This window comes from Notolabrus celidotus, chromosome 11 (assembly GCF_009762535.1).
Source record: "Notolabrus celidotus isolate fNotCel1 chromosome 11, fNotCel1.pri, whole genome shotgun sequence".
NCBI classification, from domain to species: Eukaryota; Metazoa; Chordata; class Actinopteri; order Labriformes; family Labridae; genus Notolabrus; species Notolabrus celidotus.
The window spans coordinates 1,755,945-1,783,137 of NC_048282.1; the positions used below are offsets into that span (position 1 = coordinate 1,755,945).

General features: G+C 42.0%; 2 protein-coding genes across 6 annotated transcripts; one reads left to right on the forward strand and one right to left on the reverse strand.

The window, feature by feature from the left end:
* Window positions 1-1,461: 1,461 nt before the first annotated feature.
* casp9 (caspase 9, apoptosis-related cysteine peptidase) lies at window positions 1,462-8,162 on the reverse strand. 4 transcript variants are annotated; one of them, XM_034696768.1, is made up of 11 exons: window positions 8,049-8,162; window positions 7,795-7,983; window positions 7,456-7,720; window positions 6,653-6,736; window positions 6,273-6,334; window positions 4,724-4,900; window positions 4,556-4,645; window positions 4,322-4,469; window positions 3,990-4,178; window positions 2,157-2,266; window positions 1,462-2,049 (listed from the first exon to the last, which is right to left on the reverse strand). In XM_034696768.1, the coding sequence occupies exons 2-11, from the start codon at window positions 7,924-7,926 to the stop codon at window positions 1,945-1,947; spliced, it is 1,362 nt and encodes a 453-aa protein (XP_034552659.1). In that variant the 5' UTR covers window positions 7,927-7,983; window positions 8,049-8,162; the 3' UTR covers window positions 1,462-1,944. The 4 variants fall into 4 exon arrangements, with proteins under 4 accessions (XP_034552659.1, XP_034552660.1, XP_034552662.1 ...); XM_034696769.1 differs by having other exon boundaries at window positions 7,795-7,996; window positions 8,049-8,158; XM_034696771.1 differs by having other exon boundaries at window positions 7,795-7,938; window positions 8,049-8,157.
* Window positions 8,163-9,635: 1,473 nt separating this feature from the next.
* Window positions 9,636-26,015, forward strand: LOC117821974 (dnaJ homolog subfamily C member 16-like). 2 transcript variants are annotated; one of them, XM_034696563.1, is made up of 15 exons: window positions 9,636-9,960; window positions 10,144-10,325; window positions 10,402-10,468; window positions 13,761-14,085; window positions 14,198-14,382; window positions 14,462-14,566; window positions 14,668-14,826; window positions 14,952-15,082; window positions 15,223-15,406; window positions 17,319-17,498; window positions 17,582-17,658; window positions 20,044-20,124; window positions 20,258-20,347; window positions 20,436-20,606; window positions 24,205-26,015. In XM_034696563.1, the coding sequence occupies exons 1-15, from the start codon at window positions 9,943-9,945 to the stop codon at window positions 24,650-24,652; spliced, it is 2,403 nt and encodes an 800-aa protein (XP_034552454.1). In that variant the 5' UTR covers window positions 9,636-9,942; the 3' UTR covers window positions 24,653-26,015. The 2 variants fall into 2 exon arrangements, with proteins under 2 accessions (XP_034552454.1, XP_034552455.1); XM_034696564.1 differs by having other exon boundaries at window positions 9,636-9,847.
* The last annotated feature ends 1,178 nt before the right edge of the window (window positions 26,016-27,193 follow it).

Here is a 27,193-nt window from a genome sequence, read left to right on the forward strand (position 1 = left end):
AATGAAGTAGCCCAAAAACAAAAGATTTGTTTTCACTCCTGTTATAACCTTTGGGCCTTGAAATATTTTTTAATTCATTGAATTTCATATGTTTGTGGTTGAGGCCATATGATGATCAGATAAACACAACATGGACAAAGTATTCAGACGCCAACAGGGACTGTAATGACACTGTATTAAAAAACATATACTTGAAAGCCACTGAAGAACACAACTAACACTAATGACAAAAATAAGTGAATGTTACCATTCCTCCAGAGAAGATATTGTCAGTCAGGTCCTGTCAGAGAAACAGTATTGTGTCTGAATTAAAAGCTGACAAATTTCCTCGTTTCAATCAATCTTTATTTGTATAGCGCCAAATCACAACAAACATTATCTCAAGACTCTTTTACAAACAGAGCAGGTCTAGACCACTCTATGTCAAATTATGAACAGAGACCCAACACCAAGACAGGATAAGACTCAGTTAAAAGCAGAGAGCGTGTTTGCCTCTTGGACCCTGACTGGGTGATCCCAAAGGAGAGTGGCCTGATAACTGAAGGTTCTACCTCCCATACTACTTTTAGAGACTTTAGGTAGGACCAGCAGGCCTGCATGTTGGGAGCGTAGTGTTCTAGAGGGGTAATAGGGCACTATGAGCTCTTTAAGATATGAAAGTGTCTGATCAGTAAGAGCTTTGTAGGTCAGAAGAAGGATTTTGCCTTGTTTGCCTCACCTCTTTAGTGAGCATGTCACTCCTTTCTCTTCAGCTACCTGACTTTTCTGTCACTTAGCATCATCACAAGCTAACGTCAGTGTGAAGAAGTGCTACATTTGTATAAACACATATTGAGTTGGTACCTCTTTTGAAGCTCTATCAGCTTCCCCTCGTCTTGGAGTGTTTCTGTGGGAGTGTGTGCCCGTTCATTCTGCAGAGCGTTGATGAGGTCAGGCACCGATGTTGGACGAGAAGACATGGCTCCCAATCTCTCGTCCAGGTCATCCCAGAGGTTGAGTTTAGGGCTCTGTACGGGCCAGTCCAGTTCATCCACAGTGAACTGATCAAACCATGTCTTTACAGTCTGTGCTCTGTGCACTGAGGCACAGTCACTTTCACAAAACTGTTGACAAATTAAGATTGTCCTTCACTGGAGAGAAGGGGTCTGATTAAAACACCTGGATTAAATAATTAACAGGTGTGGCCAGATATTGTTATCCATATAAAGTATGCACCAGTTGTGAAAATGTTCAAATACTCATTTTCTGGGGGTGCTGGTGGCCTAGCGGTCTACGCGCCCCACATACAGAGGCTACAGTCCTCGTCGCAGGGGTCACTGGTTCGAGTCCCGGCTGGTTGACCATTTCCTGCATGTCTTCCCCCACTCTCTACTCCCCACATTTCCTGACTCTCTTCAGCTGTCCTAACAAATAAAGGCCAAAAGCCCAAAAAAAGAAAAAAAAAAAAGAATTAACAAATACTCATTTTCCATCAAAGCTGTATTTACATAAAGTTATTCAATAGGAAATTTAATCAGAAAACAGGACCCATTCAGCTCTCATGAGGCTGCTTTCCAGTTTGTAATTGCTTAAAACTCCATATTCACATTATAGCTCTACAAGACCCACACATTAACCAGGCTTAACATAAGATTCAGCAATGTTGATTGTCTATATTTTGAAAACTGTCAGCTGCTATGTTAAAAAAAAAGGCACCAAGAATAAAATGTACCCTGAGCCATATTTTTACAACATAGAAACATCCTAAAAAGTCAATAACACTTGATTGATATAAGACATTAAAAACAGTTCAAATGCAGAGTAAGACAGTGATAGTCCACTTACAAGCACATTTATACAATTTGAAACTCCCCTGAGATGTAAAGCAGAGACATTACAGTCATTACAGTTCAAGTCCCTGAAAGTGATCCTGAAAGTGATCCTTAAAGTGATGGCTATGTGCCGCTACGATTGGGCTTGAAAGTAGAGAAGTTTGCGGAGGAAGTTAAAGGAACCAGGCATTTGCTTGTAGAGTCCTTTGGCAGAGTTCTGGGAAACTTCGTGGTTTACCTGAAAATAAGAGCAGCCAGCACTTAGACTTTTTATTTTAAATCAAAAAGCTCAAAAGGCTCATTATTTGCTGAGCCTATTTTGTTGATATAAAAGATACAACTAACCATCATTAACATCGTGACCAAGTCATCAGTGGCAGCGTTTTCCTCCAGAATATGGTCCAGCATCTCCACATACCAGGAACCTGACTGGGTGTCTCTCCAAGACACATAACCTGTTACAAACACGGGGCAAAGCAGCATTCAGAATACTTCTATGTAAGGTTTCTATGTGGCTCAAGGAAAAATAGACACAGATGTACAGTCATGGCCAAAAGTTTTGAGAATGACACAACTATTAATTTTCACAAAGTCTGCTGTTTCAGTTTTTATAATGGCAATTTGCATATACTCCAGAATGTTATGAGGAGTGATCAGCTCAACTGCAATTAATTGCAAAGTCCCTCTTTGCCTTGAAAATGAACTTTATCACCAAAAACACATTTCCACTGCATTTCAGCCCTGCCACAAAAGGACCAGCTAACATCATTTCAATGACACACAGGTGTCACACACATTAACACAGATGTGGGTGTTGATGAGGACAAGGCTGGCGATCAATCTGTCATGATTGAGTGACTGGACACTTTAAAAGGAAGATGGTGCATGACACCATTGTTCCTCATCTGTTAGCCATGGTTACCTGCAAGGAAACACGTGCAGCCATCATTGCATTGCACAAAAAGGGCCTAACAGGGAAGTTTATAGCAGCGAGTAAGATTGCACCTCAGTCAACCGTCTATCCAATTATCAAGAACTTCAAGGAGAGAGGTTCAATTGTTGCCAAACAGGCTCCAGGGCGCCCAAGAAAGTCCAGCAAGCGCCAGGACCGTCTCCTGAAGGTGTTACAGCTGCGGGATCGGGCCACCACCAGTGCAGAGCTTGCTCAGGAATGGCAGCAGGCAGGTGTGAGTGCATCTGCACGCACAGTGAGGCGAAGACTTTTGGAGGAAGGCCTGGTGTCAAGGAGGGCAACAAAGAAGCCACTTCTCTCCACTAAAAACATCAGGGACAGACTGATATTCTGCAGAAGGTACAGGGACTGGACTGCTGAGGACTGGGGTAAAGTCATTTTCTCTGATGAATCCCCTTTCCCATTGTTTGGGGCATCTGGAGGAAGGCTTGCTGGGAGAAGACGAGGTGAGCGCTACCATCAGTCCTGTCTCTTGCCAACAGTGAAGCATCCTGAGACCATTCATGTGTGGGGTTGCTTTTCGGTCAAGGGAGTGGGCTCTCTCACAATCTTGCCTAAAAACACAGCCATGAATAAAGAATGGTACCAGAACTTCTCCCAACCATCCAAGGGCAGTTTGGTGATGAAGAATGCCTTTTCCAGCATGATGGAGCACCTTGCCATAAAGCAAAAGTCATAACAAAATGGCTCGGGGAACAAAACATTAAGATTTTGGGCCCTTGGCCAGGAAACTCCCCAGATCTTAATCCCATTGAGAACTTGTGGTCAATCCTCAAGAGGCGGGTGGACAATCAAAAACCCACAAATTCTGACAAACTCCAAGCATTGATTATGCAAGAATGGACTGCCATCAGTCAGGATTTGGTCCAGAAGTTGATTGACAGCATGCCAGGGAGAATTGCAGAGGTCTTGAAAAAGAAGGGTCAACACTGCAAATATTGGCTTATTGCATGAATTCTGTGTAATTCTCAATAAAAGCTTTTGATACTTATGAAATGCTTCTAATTGTATTTCATTATACCATAGAAACATCTGACAAAAACACCTAAAAACCCTGAAGCAGCAGACTTTGGGAAAATATAATATTTGTGTCATTCTCAAAACTTTTGGCCACGACTGTATGCATGCAGCTCACACACACACACACACACACACACACACACACACACACGCACACGCACACGCACACGGGCGCGCACACACACCGGGAAAAGTAGAGTAGGACACCAGGATGTCACTAGGGGTTGGCAGCGTTGCTCTGGCATCCGGTTCATCTGACATGCTCAGAGAGTCGCTGCTGGATGACATTGGAATGGCGTCAGTCTGATCATCGGCTCCACCGAAGGATGGTGTAACCTCATCAGGAGACATCTCAAACCCCGTGTCTCTTTCATCTTCAGGAAGGAGAGAAATGTGTCCCTTTAAGACCACTTTAGACGCATTTGTGACCTCACACAGGGTAAGTGGAATAATGGATTTTATACTATTATTAGTTAGTTGTGTTGATTCATGGAGATCATTTTGAAATGTAGGTTACCTCCACCACAGGCTTGGATGAAGAAAAGTTTGGGTTTGCCCTGTAAGGAGGGACAGTGCCGGCCGTTCAGGTAGTTTGTGATGTGCTGAACTGGGACATGCAGCCCGTCAACACCGTACACAGCACCCGGGAAGCGGTTGTGACTCACCTGTGAATATAAAAATGAATCAATGTTTGATCGTAAAAGTAATCAGGAGCAGTATTACAATCAGGATATGGATGAGGTTAACCTACCTCGGTCCCATGGGACAGCATAATAACCACACAGCAGTCATACTGTGAATGGTCCTCCTTCGATAAAGCTGACAGCTCATGTTTGATTTGCTGGAATAAATAAAAACAGTTTACTAACACAGTTTTAGATCTTGTTTCAGGAAGAGGACATGAATAAATGGTCCATACTTTTTGTTTAAGGTTGTTCTTAACTTTCACAATAAAGTTGAGGGCCTTGAATCTTCTCTCCAGCTTGTCACAGTCTATGTTGGATCCTTTGCGGTTGCTCAGCTCACTCTGAGGGTCAAACTCCACGTTGTTTATGATGAGGCAATGTCCACATGGGCTTGCATCCATTTTATAGCTCTGGTATGAATAAAAGAAAGACAGTGGCATGCTGGGAATATGTTTTCTGGGATGGAATAAAGCATCAATTGGTCATTCCAAAGTCGAGGCTAAAATCGGAGGGGAATCACGCTCTCTATCAACACCGCCCCTAGACTTTGGAATGACCTCACTGAGGAGATATGGCTTGCAGAGTCAGGGACATCTTTTTTTTAAATTTTTCAACATGTTTTTATTGAACTTTTCAAATATAGACATATAATAAAGCAAACAATCAGAAATTGTCAAAAAGGGAAGCTTATGCACATATCCACTGCACTTTATCATATTATTTTAGCCTGTACATATTAGTCAAGCCTATTTGTTGTTTCTTTGTATTTATAGCTAAGGTTATTGTTATTATATTTTTATTTTATTTTTTATTGTAGTTCTTATTCTTATTCATATTCTGCCTTGTACAAAGAGAGCACAGTTTACTGAAGTCAAATTCCTTGTGTGTTCAAGCATACTTGGCGAATAAAGCTGATTCTGATTCTGATTCTGATATAAAAGAGATAATATCTCTAGTGGTTTAGTGACGTCTTTTAAATCTCTTCTTAAAACCCATTTAAAGACTTGCTTTTATCATCATCATCCTTTTAACCGCTTTTTATTTGTATTCATTCTTATTTTTTATCCAACTAATTCATTGTTTTAATTTTATTTGATCATTTAATTTTATTAATAATTGTTTTATCGTTTATTTTTTATTATTATTTTATTATTTTAATTTTCCTAATTCATCCTGTTCCATTTTCCATTTTCTCCCATGTGATGTGGTCATCTTATTCTTAAAACCTTTCTATTGTCCATTAATGCTTTTATTTACTTTTCTCTTTTTATTTATTTATTTATGAATGGATTTTTGAAAAACCTATTTAACTGTGATTTATTGGTGTACTGTCTGACCACTTAATTCTGTTTAATTTACGTTTATTCTTTTAAATCTTTTTGCATTGTTAGAATCTCTGCACTGCTCTCTGTCTTTCAAAGGTTTATTTTGTCTTCTGAATCCTGCCATGCTGTGTTTGTCAAAGCACTGTGTAAACATTTGTTTTTAAAGGTAATATACAAATAAAGTCAATTTTTATTATTATTATTAGTATAATTAGTATTATTATTATAATTATTATTATAATTATTATTATTATTATAATTATCAAATAATTATAACAACAACAATAATAATACTAATACTACTAATACTACTACTACTACTACTACTAATAATAATAATATTAATAATTATTATTATTATTATTATTATTATTGTTGTTGTTGTTGTTATATTTATTTGATTCCACAGCAAGCTTCCATTGGTTGTGAAGTACTTAGATAATTAAACAGTGCTCACCTTGATACTATCTCGTCTGGTTCTGCTGGGCAGCCTCGGCCGTATGTACTCTCCTTCAGGTGCTGTGATATAAAGCAAAATTATGTGTTTAGCATAAGGAAAATGAACAGACTGATACCAATGTTTTTTTTTATCCTTTTTATTTAGTAGTTTTCACACACACAAGAAACAAAAACAAGGAAACAAAACAAGACAAAACAAAGACATGGCAGCGTGTCAGCATTGGATGAGTTTTCCTACATCTATAAAAGACTATCTTCTGTAAATAAACAGCTCATTTTTAACCCATTATTGAGTATAGCAATTGATACCCAATGCAGAAACACACTTTAAATAAATAATAGACTGATACGAATGTTAAGATAGATTGCATTACTTACATGGAGTGGGAGTTGTGTTAGGCCTTTGCTCTGGAGAGGCAGTGACGTCATGTTTTATTTGTATGCCAATGTCTACTGGAGGTGCTGTTCAAGAAACAAAGAGTTTACAGAAACAAAAGATTACACTGAGTAACACTGAAGTGTATTGCGTTCACATGAGAAAAAAAGATTCTGCTCTGTTTTCTGTATTAATGAGTTAATCATCATGAGAAAAATGTTTGTAAAAAAAAAAAACTGCTCTGTTTTTCTGAATTAACAACATACCTCTATAGTAAAATCCCAACAGCACGTCAAGGCCACACAAGGAAGTAAACATGCCTCTGCTTTCCAGTTTAATCCAGTTTTATTTTGTTCTAGGTTTAAGACATTGGGAGATACTAGTGTCTCTAAGTAACATAGAGGGTTTTGTGATTAGCTTGTAAACTTTGCGCAGGCACCTGAGGACTCTTTAGACGTAAGGCCTGTTCTGAGAAAAACAGAGTGGATTTAGTAATTAACTCATTGATTCTTGATTTTTTTCTCATGTGAATGCAAAACGCTTCAGTAGAGTAATAATAATAACATTAATAAAAATAATAATACTTTTATTAGTATAGCACTTTTCAATACAAGTAACAAAGTGTCTCTGAGAACAAATAGAAATAGACAATAGAAGGTGTGACTTTATAATAAAGCTTTTATTTTGTGAATTTATTTAGATTTTAGTAGATTTTAAGTACACTGGTCCATATTACTAAACAGGAGTGTTACAGATCATGTTGCTCCCTGAGTTTAAAGGTAAATAGTGGTGTAGCAGCACTTACTGACTGGGAGAGGCTGGAGGGGCTGGAGAGGCCTGAGAGGCTGGAGGGGCTGGAGAGGCTGGAGGGGCCTGAGAGGCTGGACCACAGGGCGGGTGGGTGTTGCAGGTTGTATATGAACAGCTGGAGCTCCATTCTGCAGGAGCTCTGCTAAACTGTGCTGACCTGTCTCCCGAAGACACTCGAGAAATAACGGAAAGGCCCGACTCCCACGGGTCTCCAAATCTCGGACTAACTGTCTAGCCTGGTCTAGTCTGGTCCCAGAGCTCTGAAACACAGGAGCAGCTGTGAACCACTTGTAACCCACAAACAAAAGATATCCATCTAAAACCCTCCTCTTACCTTGATCTCATCGAGCATGTCCTGAGTGAAAATTCCTCTTTCATACAGGCAGTCATAGAGGTCTGACGGGTCCAGGTCCCTCACCAGGTTGATCCTGTTGCGTTGAAGAATCTTCCTGTGTCTTTCCTCCATTCTCTGTATTTTCTGTATTATACCGACGACCCGAGCGAAGGAGAACTATCAAAAGAACTAAACAAAGACTCTGTATCTGGTTATGAAGTCAGTCGACAGCCTTAAATGTTCATAAACATCACCTGTGTCGCCTGAAGACAGTTCCACCTTATTCTAATTTCCTTTTTCAGACGGCTGGATCGAGCTCGGTTACATTAGCTGCTTCCGTGTTTACATCAGCGCCGCCTGTGATTGGTTCCCTGAGAGGGCTGTGATTGGTTCCCTGAGAGAGGGCTGTTATTGGTTCCCTGAGAGAGGACAGAGATGAAAACATGGGTGCGTTTGATTTCATGCACAGGGCGCCGTTTCCAAACGATTAGCATATTATTGTACATTCACTGGAAAAAATATAACGACTTAAAGTGCAACAAACCAAACATTTAATGAAGAAGTGAGAGACTGCGTAGAGGATTAGGGCCACCAGAGAAATAAAACAATTAGAATTTTCGAGAAAGAAAACTCGAAATTTCAGAGATTCTCAAGTCATACATTTACAAGATAACTTCTAATTGGTGGATTGTTAACAAGCTGCCCTTTGCCCATTTCACTGCATCATGGACCCACTTGACAGCCTTATCAAACTGTACTTCCTACTTGAACTCAGCAATAAGGTGATACTACTGATTTTAGCTTAGAATCATCACATTATTGAAAGACTTTGAAAAAAAGACATTGCTGTATATTGGGGCTGTTCAGAAGAAAGCAGCACACTGCTGGAGGAGGTGATTGTGTTTATCAAGAAACAAGAAATTCAACTCAGCGGGCAGATGCAAGGATATAGATTCTATATACTTGTTTACATGTTTATGTTGTTCACGTGATGTTTACATGTTTATGTTGTTCACGTGATGTGACATTACGTCAGCGAGCAGATGCAAGGATATCCTTGCATTGCATTCAAAGTCCTCCTGTTAACATTAAAGACCATCCACAACCTCGCCCACCACTATCTGTCCGACCTCCTCCATGTTCCCACTCCCTCAGATCCTCTTCCTGCATACACCTGTCTGTCCCCTCCGCCCGTCTCACCACCATGGGGAGCCGAGCATTCAGCCGCTCTGCTCACCGTCTCTGGAACTCATGACCACCTCAACTCAGAAACATTGATTCTTTCCCCCATTTCAAATCACAACTCAAAACCATAGACTGTAAACTCATCTGTTTAAAACCGCCTACTCCGTCTGACTCCAATTGCACTGTCATTTTGTTATTGTTTCTATTTTTTCTTACCACTTTGTTAGTTTATATTGTTTTCATTTTGACTTTGATTTTGTTTCCTTTAATGTAAATTCGTGTATGTATGTATGTATGTATGTATGTATGTATGTATGTATGTATGTATGTGTATATATATATGTGTGTGTGTGTGTGTGTGTGTGTGTGTGTGTGTGTGTATGTCCTTGTATCTGTGCGGTGTCCTTGAGTGCCGAGAAAGGCGCCTTTAAATAAAATGTATTATTATTATTATTATTATTATTATTATTATTATTATTATCGAAAATTTCGAGTTTGATTTCTCGAAATTTCAATTTTTTTTCTTTCTCTGGTGGCCCTAATCCTCTTCCATAGACTGTATAAAATAAGTAATAAATAAAATAAAATAAGATAAAATAAATAAACTGTCCTCTTCCCAACGATACGAGATTAAACACTCAGTTTCCCAGAGGTCCTTTCGGCAGCGGGCCCCTCCCCCTCTCCTCCATAGATGCTGCCTCGCAGCAGCTGGTTGACAGCAGCTTGTCCTGACGGAGCTGTGGGATGCTGTAGAACCCAGTCTCTACATTCGGCTGTTTTTTCACATCAGCGTGAAGCGACGCGCTGCAGAAGACCTCAGCCTCCTCCCAGCATGTGGCGGAGAGCTGGCTGACTGCTGCTGCTCGAGGTGACTGCTGCAGAGATGCTGCGTGGAGACTGCTAGCCTATGGAGCAACGACAATAACCCTCATGACACTAATACCTGCATGTTAACTCGAGGAAATGTGTTGTCACAGTCAGGTCCTGTCAGATAAACTGTAATGTTAATGCTGAATTAAATATCTGACATGTCATCTCCTTTCTCTACCCAGCTCCCTGACTGTACCTCTCTCTCTTAGCATCATCACAGAGCTAACCTCAGCATGAAGAAGTGCTGTGTCTGCCGTTTAAAGATTGAGTCTCTGGTTTTGTGATGTGCCACAGGTAACAGTGATGGTGGGGTCAAAGATGTCTGTGCCGCTGGTCCTGGTGGTGGTCCTCTCGGTGCTGCTGGCAGGAGCATCACAAGCTGGGCCTGAGATGGACCCATACAAGATCTTAGGGGTGACCAGGAGTGCGAGCCAGGCAGAGATCAAGAAGGTCTACAAGCGTCTGGCAAAAGAATGGTAAATATTTCCCATCGCACTCAGCTGTTTTCAGAACATCAGGAGGTGCTGTACTAAGAAGAATCTTCTTTCCAAGGCATCCTGACAAAAACAAGAGTCCAGGTGCTGAGGACATGTTTATCAAGATCACCAAATCCTATGAGGTCAGTCATTGTTCTAAAGGAGTTCATCAATATCACAATGTTTTAATCAAAGGACATGAGAAGTGGGCTGGTCTCTCTGATCGTGTTTTATCCTGGTTTAGTTCTTATCTTTTTAACAGACAGTTCTGTTTATCAGCCTCGGTGCTTGTGTGTCTCAGACACACGATTTTAACTATGGAATTCCTCAAGGAAGGATTCTTGGACCTATTTTATTCTCCTTATACATCTTACCTCTCGGACACATCATCTCAAGTCATCACATCAATTACCCAATTACCATTTCTATGCAGACGACACCCAACTATACATCTCTGTCTCACCCCGTGACCCAAACACTCTTCACTCCCTCACCGCCTGCCTTTCTGACATCAATGATAGATAGATAGATCTTTATCTGTCCTTAATAAGGAGATTTGTTGCCACCGTCTGTACAAGAATACATGTATAAACACAATAACCAATAAACATCCACCCAGCCTCACAATAATGGTGCACCTCATCCCACATATGTACACACTGGACACATATGAACACACCGGACACATCTGGATGAGCAAGAACTTCTTAAAATTAAACAAAGACAAAAGTGAGATTCTTTTAGTAGGACCCAAAGCAGCCCGAGAACAACTCCAGACTACTCTGAGAGATTTTAACAAATTAAATCAAAGGTCACAAACCTGGGAGTGGTTTTAGATTCAGATTTTAATTTCAATGCTTATTTTAACCAGGTCGTAAGTACTTCATTTTATGATCTCAGAAACATAAAGTCAGACCTTTTTTTATATCAGAAAGATGCCGACATTGTAACCCACGCTTTTATTACCAGCCGCATTGACTACTGTAACTTCCTTTTTACTGGTTTGCCCAAAAAATCTCTCAGAAAACTGCAGCTTGTTCAGAACGCTGCTGCCAGAGTTTAAACAAGGAAAAAGAAATCAGATCACATATCTCCTCTTCTTCAAACTCTGCACTGGCTCCCTGTTTCTCTTAGAATTTTGAAGTCCTTTTACTTGTTTTTAAAGCTCCTAACAGCCTCGCTCCTCCATACATCACTGATCTCCTGTCATTTCATGTTCCAGCTCGATCACTGAGGTCCATGAATGCTTCCTTTTTAAATGTTCCACATGTGTCTCACACAAGCATCGGCAAAAGAGCTTTCAGTTTTTATGCCCCTAAGCTTAGGAGCTCTCTGAGTGTTTTTAAAATTAAACTTAAGACTTACCTTTTTAAACTAGCTTTTAATTTGGAGTAATTTTCTATTTAGCCCTGGACTGCATTATTATTTTTATTCTTTTAATTGTTATTTAAATCATTATTATTTGAATCATTGCTTTAACATTTGTTTATCTTATTTAATTATTTATTAATCTATTTATTTCTTGTATTCATCTGATCTTGTTAACGCTACCTTATTTTTAACTTTTCTTTCCACTATTACTTATTGTATTGATTTTATTTTATTTTATTTTTAAGTATTTTATTTATAATCAAGTCTTTTATACTTTTAACATTGTTGTTATTTTCTGTCTCTCTGTTATTCTGTGAAGCACTTTGGGCTGCATGTTTAAATGTTTGAAAGGTATACAGTGGGGCAAAAAAGTATTTAGTCAGCCACTGATTTTGCAAGTTCTCCCACTTAGAAAGATGAGAGAGGTCTGTAATTTTCATCAGAGGTACACTTCAACTATGAGAGACAAAATGAGAAAAACAATCCAGGAAATCACATTGTAGGATTTTTAAAGAATTTATTTGTAAATGATGGTGGAAAATAAGTATTTGGTCACCCACAAACAAGCAAGATTTCTGTCTCTCACAGACCTGTAACTTCTTCTTTAAGAAGCTCTTCTGTCCTCCACTCGTTACCTGTATTAATGGCACCTGTTTGAACTGGTTATCTGTATAAAAGACACCTGTCCACAGCCTCAAACAGTCAGACTCCAAACTCAACCATGGCCAAGACCAAAGAGCTGTCCAAGGACACCAGGAAGAAAATTGTGGACCTGCACCAGGCTGGGAAGAGTGAATCTACAATAGGCAAGCAGGTTGGTGTGAATAAATCAACTGTGGGAGCAATTACAAGAAAATGGAAGACATACAAGACCATTGATAATCTCCCTCAATCTGGGGCAAGATCTCATCCCGTGGGGTCACAATGATAATGAGAACGGTGAGCAAAAATCCCAGAACTACACGGAGGGACCTGTTGAATGACCTGCAGAGAGCTGGGACCAAAGTAACAAAGGCTACCATCAGTAACACACTACGCCGAGAGGGACTCAAATCCTGCAGCGCCAGGCGTGACCCCCTGCTTAAGCCAGTACATGTCCAGGCCCGTCTGAAGTTTGCCAGAGAGCATATGGATGATCCAGAAGAGGATTGGGAGAATATCATGTGGTCAGATGAAACCAAAATAGAACTTTTTGGTAAAAACTCAACTCGTCGTGTTTGGAGGAAGAAGAATGCTGAGTTGCATCCCAAGAACACCATACCTACTGTGAAGCATGGGGGTGGAAACCTCATGCTTTGGGGCTGTTTTTCTGCAAAGGGGACAGGACGACTGATCCGTGTTAAGGGAAGAATGAACGGGGCCATGTATCGTGAGGTTTTAAGCCAAAACCTCCTTCCATCAGTGAGAGCATTGAAGATGGAACGTGGCTGGGTCTTCCAGCATGACAATGATCCCAAACACACCGCTCGGGCAACGAAGGAGTGGCTCCATAAAAAGCATTTCAAGGTCCTGGAGTGGCCTAGCCAGTCTCCAGACCTCAACCCCATAGAACATTTGTGGAGGGAGTTGAAAGTCTGTGTTGCCCAGCGACAGCCCCAAAACATCACTGCTCTAGAGGAGATCTGCATGGAGGAATGGGCCAAAATACCAGCTACAGTGTGTGCAAGCCTGGTGAAGACTTACAGGAAACGTTTGACCTCTGTCATTGCCAACAAAGGTTATGTTCCAAAGTATTGAGTTGAACTTTTGTTATTGACCAAATACTTCTTTTCCACCATCATTTACAAATCAATTCTTTAAAAATCCTACAATGTGATTTCCTGGATTTTTTTTCTCATTTTGTTTCTCATAGTTGAAGTGTACCTCTGATGAAAATTACAGACCTCTCTCATCTTTCTAAGTGGGAGAACTTGCAAAATCAGTGGCTGACTACATACTTTTTTGCCCCACTGTATATGTGTTTGAATATATGTGTAACATTGTTGTAGTATGATGTGTAAACTAAACTCCCCCATCATCATATTTATCACGTCTGTAATATGATCTTTTTAACCTCACATGTAGATCTTGTCCAATGAAGAGAAACGGGCCAATTATGACCGATACGGGCAAACTGACGACACCCAACCATACGGCAGCAGTCGTTACGGTCACCGCCATGACAGCTTTTACTTTGACGAGTCCTTCTTCAATTTTCCCTTCAACAGCAAGAACCACAGAGACTTTACTGACAGCAGGTACATTTTACACTTCAACCAGTACGTCAGTGACGTGGTGCCTGACAGCTACAAGAGGCCGTACCTGATCAAGATCACCTCTGACTGGTGCTTCAGCTGCATCCACATCGAGCCTGTGTGGAAAGAGGTGGTGCAGGAGATGGAGGGTCTAGGTTTGGAATGAACCTCTATGTTATTCAAAGTTATCCTTCATGTAGTGTTTGGATTTCAGGCGGAGTGAAAAGACTGATGTGTGTACGTTTTGGGGCTCCCCCGTCCTTACAGGTGTCGGGATCGGTGTGGTGGATGTTGGCTATGAGAGACGGTTGGCGAATCATCTTGGTGCTCATCGCACCCCGTCGATACTGGGAGTCATTAATGGGAAAGTCACGTTTTTCCATTATGCTGTAGCAAAGGAGCACCTGAGGCAGTTTGTTGAAGACCTCCTCCCTCAGAGACTTGTAGATCGGGTAAATGTTGATCACAATTCTAAAAGACGCACAGATGATTTATTGGTAGTATTGATTTGATTCATTTTTTATGTTTCAGGTCACAGACAAAAACGACCTGCAGTTCTTGAACAGCTGGCATGAGCTCAACAAGCCACACGTGCTTCTGTTCGACCAAGTTCCTGTAGTTCCTCTGCTCTACAAAGTAGGCCATGGACAGTTTTATTAATGTAACATGCACCTCATGAGTTACTGAGAGTTATTTCAACACAAACATGTCAGTAATTTATCTCTGCCTTTCCATAGCTCACAGCTTTTGCTTATAAGGACTACTTACAGTTTGGCTACGTGGATCAGGGCCTTTCAGAGACCGCCGATCTGCAGAAACAGTTTAATATCAACACGTACGCTCCAACCATGCTGGTCTTCAAAGAGAACATTGACAAGCCTGCTGACATTATACAGGTATATCCCAGGAGCAGGACGGATCAGCACCTTCACTGATGTGAAATCTTTGATGTAGTTTGATTTGTGTTGTCACAGAAACATCCCCTAACGTTGTTCTCTCTGGTTCTGCGTCACCTCTACAGGCTAAAGGACTGAAGAAGCAAATTATAGATGAGTTCATGTCAAACAACAAATTTCTCCTCGCACCTCGGCTGGTCAATCAGAAACTGTTTGATGAGCTGTGTCCTGTCAAACAGTTCCACAGACGCAGGAAGTAAGAGAACCTTTTATTAGTCTTTCAATCTGCTATTCCAGAGAGGAGACACTTTAAGAAATACCCCTTTGATCTAAAGTATACAGAAAAGATATTCTGGCACTTGCTGTGGTGTTGTAACCTGTTTGTTGTCCCTGTAGATACTGTGTCCTGCTGATCACAGGCGATGAAGAGACCTTCTCTCTTGGGAACCAGGCGTTTCTGTCGTTCGCCACGTCCAATGCAAAGGAAGTTATTAGATTTGCTTATGTGTACCAACGGCTACAACAACCACTCTGTGACACCCTCGTGCAGAACAAGGACAGTACTCAGTCACATCCACAGGTAACCTTACACATGAAATATACTCAACATGTTGGAGTTCAAAAACAGGTTTAAAGTTACTGCTTTGATAAGCTGTGGAAAAAGTGTATTAACCAATCAGTCAATCTTTATTTATATAGACGGTATAATAAATAGACATAGTATCCATGACGTCACCAGTCTGTTTCTGAAGCGTTGTTTTGAGGCCAATATGCGGCGGCAGCCATATTGCTTCTGTCAAGCTAGTGTGAGGTAAAGAGGTGGGGTTTGAGCCTCCTAGCCAACAGCTACAGTGTTCCCGCCTGTCAATCAAGTCAGCTGTGCCTCTCATTGGAAGACTTGTAATCTCAATATCTTTGAAATTGCTGCATTAAAAATAAATTCACCCCCCTCACAGTGTGAGCCGATCGAGAAATGAGCTATCCAGACTACACTTGTTTTTTGAACCAGGCTGTAAACATGTTTATTTCTGCTGTAAAGATCGTCTTCTTTGAGTTGGTGTGTATGTGGTTTCCGGTACTTCCGATAGCCAGCCTTAAGTGGATCCTCGATGACCTTCAGCTTTTAACACTTCCACATTGGACTCATAGTTTTAGACTGGAGGTTGCCGCTTGGCCAAACCTCAACATATGTTCTCCTCAGACTCTTTCCAAACAGAGCAGGTCTAGACCGTACTCTATGTTCTGTTATTAACAAAGACCCCACATTAAGACAGGTTTAGATCCGATCTAGTCCCATCTTACAGTCAGGACCCAGTCTGATCTCATCCTAATCCACCATGAGCAGAGCACTTTGCAGCATTTAGCAAGTTACAGTGGCAAGGACAAACTTCCTTTAACAGGCAGAAACCTCCAGCAGGACCAGACTCATGTTAGACACACATCTGCTAAGACCGTGTTGGAGAGAGGGATAGAGGGAGATGAAGAGAGGGAGAGATGATAGTGGTGAGACGGGTAGTAGAAGTTGTAGCAGCTGGAGTCTGACACGTCCACAGCAGCAGAGATCCAGAGGAACCTACGAGACAAGGGAGCTCAGGGACTCCACAAAGGTCCATGGTTAGTAACTTTAATGGGACAGGGAGAGTTAAATGAGTGCCCAGAGTTGAGATTGAGTATTGAGTTTAGACATTTTTCCCCACTGCCAGGCAGAACAGGATGTGACATCATAAATTTGGACTTAATAGATCCTGGTATTGTTCAACTTTATATTTGAAGTCTGAATCTCATGTCCCCCATGAACCCTGAGCCCTTCCTGACTTCATTTACGTCACCTAGAAAGTTGTTGACGGCTCAACAACTGTAGAACTGGGAATGGAACAGCACTTTGAAACTTCTCACGTAACCTGCATGACATCATGTAGCTCACCTTAAAAGTGTTAAGAATTTATATTGCACAATTTTTACTTCCTTCAAATTCAAGGCTCTTGAGGGGGGAACTGATCCTGGCTCTTACCGTACAGACTGCTGAACCACAGTATTTTAAATGTATAACTATAAATGTATAAATGATACTGTAGCCTATATGTCTGAAGATAAATAGATGTAGGCTGTTTAAGGCTGTTTCCTATATTTATACTTACAGGCAAACATTCTGTGGTCGCACCTTTTATGCTTCTTGTTTACTGTCTTTCATTTTTAAAATATCCTGTTATGGAGTTTGTTTACCCCTCCATGCATCAGCCAGGACTCCCGTGTTTCACGTCACAGTCCTATGAATTATGGGTAATTCCCTTACGCTAAGTCTGCTGAAATGACCACTTATGGAAAGGGGGCATAAAGGGCTCAAAAAGTCTGAGAGAGATCCCTCACACCCTTGACGTCTTGACAGTTGAACAGCCCTAAACCCTCACAGACTGAGCGGGAACGCGCCTCAGAGTCAGTGAGTGTGCCGGTGTGGACATTGAGATGGGGACCCTGTCTTCTTCTGTCCTCAGGTGTTGATCCTGGAGAGGCGTAACACTGCAGGGAAGGCTTTGTATAAGCCGGTCACTGCCTGGAATGGCAGTGAGGAAGACAAGCAGCGTCTTTCAGAGGAGCTGGAGAGACTTCAGAAGGACCCGTCCATCCTGGTCCATGACGCCATGCTGCCTGAGCTCAACAACGAGTTTGCCTCTGTGAGTCCTCTCATAATGAAGAGTGTTTTGATGGTTATGATCTGTTAACGTCTCCTACTACAACTCATGATGTTCCTCTGTAGATGTTTGTTATCAGATGGGTCTATGCTTCCTGTGATTACCTCTCTGAAGTCATTGATGATATCCTTCATAACAACTGGTGAGTTAATACACTCTAACTTTTCTTACATTGTTGGACCAATTCTGCTTTAAAAGACTTTGATGCTAACTATGTGATTACAGAATGTGGTTAAACAAAACTCAATTCCACACATACACATAGTGCTGGGCGATATTGAAAATTACGTTTTCACGATAAATATCAAATCATTATTTCATTTAAATGTAAAGTCAGATTTTTCCTCCTGAGTGAAAGTTGAAGACAGTTTGTTAGTTTGTATCTGGATTTAGCTTTCTGGTGAACTTCTTGAATCCATCATTTCTGACGCTGCTAACAGGAAGCAGGTCTTTAGTGTAAAATAGATTTTTGTGAAGTTTTAGTTTGTAGTTTCTTATTTTTCACAGGTTGAGGTTATTTCCATAATTTGATTTAAAGGTGACATATCACGCTTTTTTCATCAACATATATTGATCTAAGAGGTCCCCAAAACATGTCTTTAAAGTTTATGCTCAAAAAAACACTTTGAAATCAGATTTTGGTCTGCCTGAAAAACCCTCTTCTTCAGCCCTCCTCAGAACAGTCTGTTTTCTCTCTGACCACGCCCCCTCAGGAAGTGGATGTGGCCTCGGCTCTCCAGCATGTTGATCTAATGTTTACATGTTAGCTGAATATACACGGCTGCTCATACCCGCATTACTTCAACCCTCTGAATCTGATCCAGAATCTGATCCTGACGGAGAGGCGCCTGCAGAAGGACCTTTCTGAACCATTGGCCACAGATTTAGTGTTTCTTGTTGTTTTATTTGTCAGTATGTAGACGTGTGTCTTGGTACACAGCTACGAACATGTAGCTATGTGGCTATGCTAACTAGCGCTAACACTTATCCATGATAAATACAAATCATCCACTAGATCTTCAAATCTGCAGACGTGGGGAGTAAAACCAACCTCTGCCAGAAAGGCAGCGGGACCTTTCTGAAGGATTGGTCACAGATTTAGTGTTTCTTGTTGTTTTATTTGTCAGTATGTCGACGTGTGTCTTGGTACACAGCTACAGCTACAGTTACGACGTGTAGCTATGTAGCTATGCTAACTAGCGCTAGCACTTTTCCATGAAAAATACAAATCATCCACTAGATCTTCAAATCTGCAGACGTGGGGAGTAAAACCAACCTTTGTGTTTATTAAGACAGCCTTCAACTAGCATGCCTCCCTCCTAAGCTCCTTGTTAGCACACATGTGTGCAGGTAATGAAAAACAGAGGAGGGGTTGAGTTGTATTTTATACAGTCTATGGGCTGAACAAGCTCCGAGCTCTGACTCCGTGACAGACCGGATATTGTTGTGACGTAACAAAAACACTGAAAACTGAAACGGCTGGTTTCACACACATTTACAGAAAGGTGTAGAAATCAGAACAGGGGCAGAATGGATTTTTTTAATTTTCGGGGGGTTTGTAGACATGCCAGGGAAACATATTTCAGGTAGAGAACCATTAAAAAGTCAATTTTGCATGATATGTCACCTTTAAATTTACAACAAATATATATACAATTGTATTCTGTGTGTCAGTTTATAGAGTGTTGTTTGAGTTGGGAAGTCTCCTTTAAGTTTACTAAGGGTTCTGGGCAGAGTGATGTTGTTTCCCACAGTGCAGTGAATGCATCACGGTTATTCAGTGTTCAGTTGTCCTACAGTCGTGGTGGACATTAAACGTGTTCACAGTAGAAGTAGTCTCTGTGCTCTTCCTTTACCCACATCCTGAAAGTAGATTTAATGAAGTGTATGAAGTTAATAGTTAACACAGAGTCGACTCAGTGTCAGACTAACGACTCTGCTTTGAGCTGCTAGGTTTTGAGTTTTCTTTAGTGTCGCTGTCGCTCGTCTCAGCTGTGATTACATTCTGCTCCGAACGACTTTAAGCCCCGCCTACCTCTCACCCTGCGACATGATTGGCTGTTCAATGCAGTTTTCTTCTTCTGTCTAATGTTGGGTGGCAACTAGCGTTTAAAGCTCATTAGTGCGCACTCCATTTGAAGTGGCTGGGGGTGTAATTACATGTTTAGGCACAGCTGACTTGATCGACAAGCGGGAACACTGTAGCTGTTGGCTAGGAGGCTCAAAGCCCGCCTCTTTACGTCAAAATGGCTCGCCAGCAGCAATATGGCTCGATTGGCCTCAAAACAGTTCTTCAGAAACAGATGGGTAAGGGCATGGATACTACGTCTATTTATTATACAGTCGATGGATTATTTATATCAAATTTGTATCGAATTTGTTTTATATTTATATAGAGAAAAATGATATCAAGATAATTATCGTTATCAAATTATCGCCCAGCCCTATTCACACAGATATCTTCCACCTGGTATAAAAACACCTCTTGAGTGTTTTGTTGCACTGAAACATCTTTGATGGTTTGCAGGCGTGAGATGATGCCTCTTCTGTCTCTTATCTTCTCGGCCTTGTTCATCTTGTTCGGCACCGTGGTCATCCAGGCCTTCAGGTGGGATGCTTTTAAAATGTTTTACACGTCCATAAAACGATATATTAGTATTTTAGATCAAAGAAAGCCCAATAATAATGATTTAATTTAACTACTGTCCTCTTCTCTCCCTAATGGGGACATGATTTCCCAGTGACTCAAGTGAAGAAAAGCAGACTAAACCGAAAGCAAAGGATGGATCAAAAGCAGAAAACGGGTCATCAGGGGCCAACAGTGCTTCAAGGTAAGAATACACTTTCATCGTTCTTATTTTGTCAGATGAAGGATTCATAATTCTGTCTTTGAGTTCTTCAATTGTTTCCTGATTTCAGTCGACCTCCGAAGAAGAATTTTGTGGAGGTGACGGAGCTGACGGATATCACTTACATAAGCAACCTGGTGAAGCTGAGGCCAGGACACATGAACATCGTGCTGGTGCTCACTGATGCTTCAAAGAACATCCTGCTTAGCAAGTTCGCCAAAGAGGTGTACTCCTTCACCGGGTAGGCTGAGCATGAACTCTTCATCATGTGGACAACATACTTTGACATACAGTGGAGGCCAGAATGATTAGAACACCTGACAGATCTGAATATATTCACCTTTTTGTTGCCTCCAAAAAACGCTTTTATTTCATAATGTTCATGAAACATGCAGCTAGTTGCTCTGAGCCCAACAAATATCACCTGATGTGCGTCTTTTAACTTTAATATTTGGTGTGTCCATCACAGCAGCACATCTCTCTGACATAGTGTCCATATACGTCCTGAGAACTTCAACACTAATGTTATCCCATTCCTTTGAATGTTCAATACATCTGTCTGCTTTATTCTCCAACTCAGCCCAGATTTGCTTGATGTGGTTGAGGTCTGGTCTTTGAGGGGTCCAGTCCATCATTTTCATGTTCCAGTAGATTCCTTCTGTCTCAGGAAGTTCCAGCCATAGTTAGAAGAATGTTTCGTGTCAATCAATCAATCTCTATCTGTATAGCGCCAAATCCCAACAAACGTTATCTCAAGACTCTTTTAACAGAGCAGGTCTAGACCACTCTATGTCAAATTAGGAACAGAGACCCAACACCAAGACAGGATAAGACTCAGTCTGACCCCACCTTAATCCACCATGAGCATTGCACCTCACAGTACTTAGCTAGTTACAGCGGAGAGTAAAAACTTCCTTTAACAGGCAGAAACCTCGAGCAGAACCAGACTCATGTTAGACACACATCTGCCTCGACCCAGTTGGGTCTGGAAAGAGGGATAGAGGGGAGTAAGAGAGAGACGGAGCGGTGATAGTGATGAGACGAGTAGTAGAAGCTGTCGTCGCTGGAGTCCAGCACGTCCGTATCAGCTGGAGTCTGGAACGTCCACAGCAGGAGGACGTCTACAGCAGCTCAGAGGAACCTACGAGACAAGGGAGCTCAGGGACTCCAGAAAGGTCTATGGTTAGTAACTTTAATGGGACAGGGAGAGTTAGAGTAAGGCTATGTTCACACTGCAGGCAAAAGTGGCCTAAATCCGATTTTTTGGGGGTCAGGTGACCAGGTCAGATTTTTTAGAGGCAGTGTGAACACTCAAATCTGGCCTAAAATCAGATTTTTTTCCAATCAGATTTAGACCACTTCCACATGTGGTCCTGAATCAGATACAGATCTGGGGTCTCATTTATAAAAGAGTGCGTAGAATCCCTACTAAAAGAGTACGTACTCCAAAAACCCAGGAATGGAAACGACTCACCACAGACACACATACAAATAGAATATGCAGGTCTTAGTGATGATGGTGATGCGGGTCTGATAATATGTTATTCAATGAAATGAAATGTGTAAAAGGCATTAGAATATAATCTGACTTCAGTTCTCCCTCTTAACAACTGCGTTGCCAATTCCCCCCTGCCTCTAAAATGTACGTACACATAGGTGATAGTTTGCTAACCGGTAGGCACATTCTCATGTCAAGTTTGTTTTTATAAATCACAAACTTAGCGTGAAAACTGGCATACGACAGTTTCGGGCCCCGTTTTGTGCGTAAGCAACCTTTATAAATGAGACCCCTGATTTTTTTCAATGCAACCTCAGTGTGAAAGGCTAAGGCGGATTTGATACTCTGCCTTGCAAAAATGGAGGAACGCAACGATGGAACAAGTCAATGGAGGGACAGTGAGGTCTTGGTCCATCTAAATATTTTTTCTTTATACTTGACCTCCTCTGCACCTGGTTATTCATTCTCTGGCTCCCACTGCAAGAATACTTTGTAACAAAGGCCAAAATGCTGACTTCCTCCATATTTGTGAAACAGCTGCATGTGACGTCATGGTTACTGTTCTTTTGTGCATTCAGGGCAGTTCGGAGCCGCAAACAGTTCACACTGGAATGAGATACAGGTCAGATTATAGATGGTAATGTGAACAGGCAAACAAAAAATCGGATCTGAGCAAAAAATCGTAATTGGGCATTTAAGGTGACATATCATGCAAAATCGACTTTTTAATGGTTCTCTACCTGAAATATGTTTCCCTGGCATGTCTACAAACCCCCCGAGAATGAAAAAAATCCATTCTGCCCCTGTTCTGATTTCTCCACCTTTCTGTAAATGTGTGTGAAACCAGCCGTTTCAGACTTCAGTGTTTTTCATACGTCACAACAATATCCGGTCTGTAACGTCAGTCAGAGCTCGGAGCTTGTTCAGCCCATAGACTGTATAAAATAATACTGAACCCCTCCTCCGTTTTTCATTACCTGCACACATGTGTGCTAACAAGGAGCTTAGGAGGGAGGCATGCTAGTTGTAGGCTGTCTTAATAAACACAAAGGTCGGTTTTACTCCCCACGTCTGCAGATTTGAAGATCTAGTGGATGATTTTTATTTATCATGGATAAGTGTTAGCGCTAGTTAGCATAGCCACATAGCTACATGTTCGTAGCTGTGTACCAAGACACACGTCTACATACTGACAAATAAAACAACAAGAAACACTAAATCTATGACCAATGGTTCAGAAAGGTCCTGCTGCAGGCGCCTCTCCGTCAGGATCAGATTCTGGATCAGATTCAGAGGGTTGAAGTAACGCGGGTCTGTGTGCAGCCGTGTATATTCAGCCAACATGTAAACATTAGATCAACGTGCTGGAGAGCCGAGGCACATCCACTTCCTGAGGGGGCGTGGTCAGAGAGAAAACAGCCTGTTCTGAGCAGGGCTGAAAAAGAGGGGTTTACAGGCAGACCAAAATCTGATTTCAGTGTTTTTTTGAGCATAAACTTTAAAGGCATGTTTTGGGGACCTCTTAGACCAATATATATTGATGAAAAAAGCGTGATATGTCACCTTTAAGCCTTGCAGTTGGAACGTAGCCCGAGTGATGAGGGGGGGGAAGGGGGTGAGATAGGATCCCAGTGTGTCAGTCTAAGCCTATAGCAGCATAACTAAGACCTGGTCCAAGCCTGATCCAGCTCTAACTATAAGCTTTATCAAAAAGGAAAGTTTGAAGCCTACTCTTAAAAGTAGAGAGGGTGTCTGCCTCCTGGACCCTGACTGGTAGATGATTCCAAAGGAGAGGGGCCTGATAGCTGAAGGTTCTACCTCCCATACTACTGTTAGAGACTTTAGGGTCCTCTTAGAGAATAAATCCAGGCCCAATAAGACACCTGTCCCTGAGGATGACATGTTGAGATGCTTCACATTGGTGTGGCCTCAGAGAAAATACCCTGATGTTACCATCACTTAATGAGCAGGAGAGGCCTTCTACATTCACAAGAACCACACCGCTGTGTCCTCAGATTCTTACATCACCATCGGTTTAACCACGATCACACCTGACCACGATTACACAGGTGCTCTGGTTTCTTCTGTGAAGGAACATGATGGTGTGACTGACGGTGAGATAAAATGACCTAAACCTCCTTATGATGGATCTATTCTATGGTTTATAGAGCATGATGATGACTTTGTAGATATTGCATTCATTTTATGGATATTTTAAAGGCTGATTCAACCCAAATGAAACCTCTTAAATATGCCAAGTGTTCTGACCATTTTGGCCACCGCTGTACTTCTTGTGCATCAAACATATCTTCATCTTTGCATTCTTTCAACCCTCCCTTAGGAGCCTGACGCTGCATTTTTCCTTCCTGAATATCGACAAGCACAGTGAGTGGATGCACACACTCCTGGAGTACGCCCAGGACCCCATACAGATTGATGCTGACGAGGATGATGGAGGAAACCACAAGAAAGACTACACCGGCTTTGTGCTGGCGCTTAACGGCTACAAAAAGTACCTGTGCCTGTTTAAGCCCGTCTATACCGGGGAGGACCTTGACAATAAGTCATCAGAGGACGAGGGAGGGACCGCAGGGGGAAGGTTGAGACCAGGTCCCAGGGATGACCATCCACCACGCAAATCCAACAGATCGCGCAGCATGTCCACCCTGCAGATCCACCATAAGCTGGACCGCCTGGGGTTATGGATGGAAAGGCTCATGGAGGGCACTTTGCCACGCTACTACATCCCTGCCTGGCCTGGACTGGAGAAGATAACCCCCGGGAAATAGAACCAGGAGAGTTCTACAGCACTTTACGTCACACTGAAACAGCTCCCCTCCTGTTCTCCTGAAGCTAGACTACTACTGCCTATTTTTGCACTCAAGATATTGATGGTAACAAATATCTTTTAGAGTCGGGTCAATGTTACAAATTTGAATTCAAGCAACTACTGTAGGGCAGATCTGTAAGCGTATCCTGTTACACTCGCATGCTGTTTTCAACCGTCATATTTATTTAAGCAAATGCTGCGGCTACAGCAAAAAGAGAAGCACTGTGTCTGCCTGTACTCTCCTGCAGCCTGAACGTCAGTCTGATTCTCATGCACTAAACAAAGCAGGACTACTAATACCATGTTTGCATTTGAAATAAACACAGATACTTGTGCCCTACTGAATACTGTGAAGAGAGATGCATGTCTCTAACATTTAATGTCCTTGCCTCTCCATGTTTTACGGGACTGTGTGACTGCACAAAAAGAAAACTGTTTTTTAATGGATCAGTTCAGGATGGGGTTTAAAGTATACTCAAGCTAGAAGCGTTTAGCAACCTTTGTTTATGACACATCCTCAGTTGCCAGTAGCTTTATGTAGCAAATATTCAACTCCGTTTCCAAAAAATCGTTGGTATGCTGTTGTGAATGTTAGGACATCAAACAGAAAAAAAACATATTAAATTAGAAATATTACATCAGTAACTTATAAAGTGTTGAAGCTGATGAACTTTCTTGTTTTGGAAAATTAAATGCTCATGTTTCTGAAAAGTTCAGGGAGGGTAATGCTAACCTCTGTGTTTCACTTCCTCTTCTTTTTACCCAGTGCTGTCTGAGGACCTGAACGTTATGGCTGTTCAGTATCGGTTTAAGATCCAGTTCCCTGGGTACAGAGAGGGATTTAAGCCTGATTTATACTTCTGCGTCTCCCCTGCAGCAGGGGCTGACGTGGACATAAGCTCCACATACTTGTGCGTCGATGTGTACGTGTTACGCAGCAGTTCTCCTCCGAAACACTAGAGGGCAGTGTGGTCTCTCTGATAGCCGGTCGCCTGTTTCCGGCCCCGTTACGATCTCTGTTTCCTTTTCCACACAGATTCAGAGCGTGTTCTGTTAATCTACAGCTGATACATGTTGCTGTTTATCATACAGACATGATTACATGAAGAATAGAGAGGAGGAGATGAAATGAGTGTCTGATGTGCGGGATACCGGAAGTGTTGTAAATGCAGGACATACAATACCAACCAATCACAGGGCTTGCAGTCCGTTTTGATTCTCATGTAGTTATATTTTGGAGGAGGTGCATGTCAGTCATGTGTGTAGGCCTCTGTGTAAGTACGGGAGGTACGTGGACCACCGGCGTAGACTACGCCATCGATTTGACGCAGAAATATAAATCAGACTTTAGATTCTCTGCATCTGTTTTTATATTAGAGAGAATTTGGGGAGGGGGGGGGTTATATTTTTGACTTTATTTGATAGGACAACGGGCTGCACGGTGGTGCAGTGGGTAGCACTGTTGCCTCACAGCCAAGCGGCAAACTCCGGTCTCAAACGATGAAGCCAATGCGGAAGTGATATAAACTGCAATACATCGAAAATCCGCTTGAGGCTGGCTGCAGAAACACCGGAAACCACATAGACATGAATGGGGAAAAGACAATCTTTGCAGCATTAATAAACATGTTTACAGCCTGGTTCAAAAAACGGCTTGGCCCTATGAAGCTAATCTCTCTAATGGCACACACTGTACAGGGGGTGAATTTTTTTCTAACGTGACGGTTAAGAAGATATTAAGATTATGAGTTTTGCCCAAATAAGGACATGACTGACGTGACTCCCGGTCGGGAACACACAGCCATTGGCTAAGAGACTCACACTACGTCACACTCTGCCTAGTTGAGTTCCGCATTACCAATATGGCTGCTGCCGTCGATTTGCTTCAAAACAGCTCTCAGGAACAGATGGGTGACGTCACGGATACTACGTCCATATTTTATACAGTCTATGCTCACAGCTAGAAGGTTACTGGTTCGAATCCCCGGCTGGGCGGGTACCTTTCTGTGTGGAGTTTGCATGTTCTCTCTGTGCATGCTTGGGTTCTCTCCGGGTACTCTGGCTTCCTCCCACAATCCAAAAAACATGCTCAGGTTGATTGATCACTCTAAATTGCCCGTAGGTGTGAGTGTGTGCGTGAATGGTTGTCTGTCTCTCTGAGCCCTGTGATAGGCTGGCGACCTGTCCAGGGTGTACCCTGCCTTCCGCCCGAAGCCAGCTGGGATAGACTCCAGCTCCAACGGGATAAGCGGATAGTGGATGGATAATGGATGGATGGATGGATGATAGGACAACTGAAGAGAGAGGAAATGTGGGGAGTAGAGAGTCGGGGAAGACATGCAGCAGATAATTGAGGCCGGGGGTTGAACCAGCGACCGCTGCACTAAGGACTACTAGGATACTGGTGCCCCAAAGTCTCCTTTATCTGATAGGAAAACTGGAGAGCGACAGGAAATGTAGGTAGAAGAGAGGGAGGGAAGATATGCAACATGAGGATTAT

What these genes read in the sequence shown, in the direction of transcription:
- LOC117821974 (XM_034696563.1), top strand. An exon ending in TCAACAACGAGTTTGCCTCT is followed by an intron (nt 17,499 to 17,581) that starts GTGAGTCCTCTC and finishes GTTCCTCTGTAG; the next exon opens with ATGTTTGTTATCAGATGGGT. An exon ending in GAGGTGTACTCCTTCACCGG is followed by an intron (nt 20,607 to 24,204) that starts GTAGGCTGAGCA and finishes ACCCTCCCTTAG; the next exon opens with GAGCCTGACGCTGCATTTTT.
- casp9 (XM_034696768.1), bottom strand. Translation starts at nt 7,926, where the DNA reads ATGGAGGAAAGACACAGGAAGATTCTTCAACGCAACAGGATCAACCTG. An exon ending in ACATGCTCGATGAGATCAAG is followed by an intron (nt 7,721 to 7,794) that starts GTAAGAGGAGGG and finishes CCTGTGTTTCAG; the next exon opens with AGCTCTGGGACCAGACTAGA. An exon ending in CCTCCAGCCTCTCCCAGTCA is followed by an intron (nt 6,737 to 7,455) that starts GTAAGTGCTGCT and finishes TTTCTTGAACAG; the next exon opens with CACCTCCAGTAGACATTGGC.